Raw genomic sequence first — 3,684 nt, 5'->3', positions numbered from 1 at the left:
AGAAATCTTCAAAATAAATGACACATGGATTGTGGAATCAGACAGTGAGCAGATAAACACCAAAGTAAGAAAGACAAAAAATAAAAAAAGAGAAAAATAGTGTCAAGAGGGACAGTTTCCTTCCTCCTCCGCTATTTGTTCTCTTGTTGCTGCAAGTGTTGAGATTTTTGGCCCCGGAGAAACCAAATCTGCCGTGTCTATAACCAGTTCTTTATGCTGTGTCTGTCCCTGCAGCTACTGAAGCGCAGCCATGTGAATTGACTTCGTGGTCACATAGCATTTAGTCTGGTCTTCCCATTAGGATTGTGTCATCCTAATACATAGCAGTGCAAATTGCAGCAGCAACACATTTATATACATTAAAGCCACAGCAGCATTATTGTTTGACTGATCAATGGTGCCTAACACAGAGTTATACTAATTTTATACTTTCAAATCCCAATGTGAAAATATAATGTTTCCTATTGTATCTAATTTGCTGTTTTTAATGGCCTTTTTACTAAACCATTGTACAACAAATGTAAAAATGTTCTTAGAAAATTTAAAAACATGTATGGTTTTCAAAACTAAAATATTTTAAAACTAGGGCAGACAGAATCCATGCATTAATCGTGTTAATTTGTGAAGATTATTCTGAACCTGTGTTGGTCATGACTGTGATTCTTCTGTGATTAATCATGATTGCAGTCTTGCTCACTGTCCCACACTCGGTTATTTTACCCATTTTTATAACAATAATATAAAATGTTTTTTTTAAGTATTATTTTTTATATTATCAATATATTTGTTTATATCTATGTATTTGATGTTTAGATTATTATATATATTATGATTATGATGTTTATATATATTATGATTTAATTAATTAGTATTATATATCTGGGGGCTGGAACGAAACAATTGGTTTTTAGTTATTTTTAATGGGGAAAATGCAATCTACATACAGTACAAGTGGATCGACATAAGTGCTATTGTGGAACGGATTAAACTTGTATCTATCCCACTCCCCTCAACACTACTTGTTCATGTTCAGAGGACTCCGTTCTTGTCCTATTTGTGTATAATCTTATCGGCCTGGGATTTGATTACTTGCTTTCAAATGGTCTGGCATCCCTGTGTTAAATGGATGCAGATTTAATCTGCACCAGTCCAGTAGAAAACAGCTGAACCTGCTCTTTGGGGGCAGCTGCTGACTCCAGAATGTTCATCATACAGGTAACTGGAGCTGTGATTTATAGTGACTTTTTAAACCTTTATAGGATTTCTGATTTGTGAGTAAAAACATTAATGTCAAATGGGCTTCATCCTATTGTTTTCATACACTGAGGGATTCCATGTCTATAGTTTTAAATACAATTTTATCAGTTTGATTTGTTGTTTTAAACTCTTACCATTTGCCCCATTTTCACCGTCAGTGCTTTATATAGAGTTTTAATGTAATTAAACTTTATCACACTTTCTATCATACTTCCCTTTATGGCATTGTAACTGATACTTAATTATTTAAATCTTGTTTGGTATAATTGTTTTTAATAGGACTTTGGGGAGAATTCTGGAACATTTACCTGCACTAGCTACTTTAATATTCTATTTGCCAGGCTGTAAACTGATCATTTTGTACTAGTATTTGTATCCTATGTGGTACACACAGCCCTGCTGCAGTCTAATAATTGTCATTATCTGTATAATATATGCAGGATAAGGTCAATCAGATAAATAAATATATGTGTGAGGTGTGTTTTCTGTCCAAACCATCTCAATCTGGCTTCTCTAGGTTTTTCTCCAAACCTTCCTGTCTGTGTTGTCCCTCTAATGACCTCATTCCTGATCCTGTCCATTCTTGTCACTCCTAGAGATAATCTTAGCATCTATAACTCTGCCACCTTCAGCTCCCCCTCCTGTCTTCTGCCTATTGCTACCGTCTCTAAACCATACATCATGGCTGGTCTCACCACTGTCCTGTAAACCTTTCCCTTTACCTTAGCTGACACTCTTCTATCACAGATCACTCCTGACACTTTTCTCCAGCTGTTCCATCCTGCCTGTACTCTATTCTTCACCTCTCTTCCACAGTCTCCTCTGCTTTGAACAGTTGATCCTAAGTACCTACACCTTCACCACCTCTGCTCCTTGTAACCTGTTCTGCCTTTTGTTGACACACATACTCTGTTTTGCTGCGACTGACCTTCATTCCTCATCTTTGTAGTGCAAACCTCCACCACTCTAGGTTATCTTCTAGCTGCTGCCTACTCTCACTACAAATCACAATGTCATCTGCAAAAAACAGTCCATGGGGACTCCTGTCTGACTTCATTTGGCAATCTGTCCTTTACCAAAGCAAACAAGAAGGGGCTCAGAGCCGATCCTTGATGTAGTCCCACCTCCACCTTGAAGTCTTCTGTCTTTGAAGTCTTCTGATTTTGAAGTGTACCGTGGAATATTATCCAATTTCACTTCATTAATCTGAAAACCATTGTTTTTTTTTTGTTGTTTTTTTTACTGCAAATAATGTGATATGCTATGCAATAGTGGTAGGTCAAAAATATATTACACTAGGTGGCAACAGATGGCTGTTAAAAACTAAAATAAGAGAAAGACTTGAAGCTGCTGAAGAAGTTGTTTCTTGTGTGCGTGTTTTATTTTAATTCCTGAGAGTAAATTAAGGTTGGGTTTAACTAAACAGGCACAGGTTTCATGCTGCTGATGCTAAATATGTGCCATGGCTCAAAAAAGGTTGGGGAACACTGCTGTAGACTAGCTAATATTATGTAGGTGGAAAGCTTCACAAAGGTTTTGAAAGCAAAACATGACACCTTTTACAAGCCAACATCAATAATATTAAGAATTTGTTATTTTATATAAACATACACAAATACACACATCAGCGATTTTTCTCGGCATACAACCCATCCCCAGGGACTCGTAAGTGCTTTTAAAACTGACTGGGGAGGAATGTGTTTTGGTGCTTGTTCAACAGTCGCCACGCCAGAACACAAATCTAACTGCTGTCATTTGTCTTTCTGTTTCAGTAATACACAGATTTTTTTAAATGTATAAATATTGATTTTGAATATTGAAAATGTCTAGGTTAAATGCTGTCGAGTTATTACCTACAGTAAATGTGTTTAGAATTACCTGGCCCTTCATCAAAAAGCCCAGACCTACCTTCAGAATACCTTCTCTGGACTCCTCAACGTTATTGTCCACTCCTCCTGTGTGGTTAATCATTCGCCACATCTGGGCGTACATCGGGTCTCTCTCAAAGGGGTTCAGAGCCTTGGCATGGACTTGATCATAAACTGCAGAGTCGTATACTGTACCATAAGGCAACTCTGTCTGTCTGGACAAGTCCTGTAGAGACCTGAAGGGAGACAAGGTGTCAAGAATATGTGTCATCAGACCAGTGATCAATTTTTTTATCAAACTTTGTTTAACTTTAGAACATGCATGTTCCTTCTCAATGTTAAACTAACTAACTAACTAATTCAGAAACAATGATTACTTTCTGAAATTGAATGGATGTTGGAAGAATTGCATTTATTATCATTGCTTCATGCTGTACTATCACTTTAACAAACTGCTTGCTTTCCATATTTACTCCAATGTGTTTCTGTCGCTTTAAGAAACTGCTTAGGAAAAGATGGGAAGCAAGTTGCTTCCCATCTTTTCCTTGACACAACCCCA

At 36.9% G+C, this 3,684-nt stretch overlaps 1 protein-coding gene across 1 annotated transcript in view; it reads right to left on the bottom strand.

Annotated features, from left to right (window-relative positions):
- Positions 1–3,409, bottom strand: part of LOC107988133 (glutamate receptor ionotropic, delta-2-like) — a 27,536-nt gene extending 24,127 nt beyond the window's left edge. Inside the window, exon 1 of the mRNA XM_025053865.1 lies at positions 3,166–3,409. Within this exon, the coding sequence (XP_024909633.1) occupies positions 3,166–3,396 (231 nt within the window). The 5' untranslated portion in view covers positions 3,397–3,409. The remainder of the gene's footprint in view (positions 1–3,165) is intronic.
- Between the last annotated feature and the right edge of the window lie 275 nt (positions 3,410–3,684).

This window comes from Cynoglossus semilaevis, unplaced genomic scaffold (genome assembly GCF_000523025.1).
Source record: "Cynoglossus semilaevis isolate Cse_v1.0 unplaced genomic scaffold, Cse_v1.0 scaffold371, whole genome shotgun sequence".
NCBI lineage: Eukaryota > Metazoa > Chordata > Actinopteri > Pleuronectiformes > Cynoglossidae > Cynoglossus > Cynoglossus semilaevis.
The sequence above is the reverse complement of the archived record's forward strand: the minus strand, read 5'-3'. Positions and strand labels throughout refer to the sequence as shown.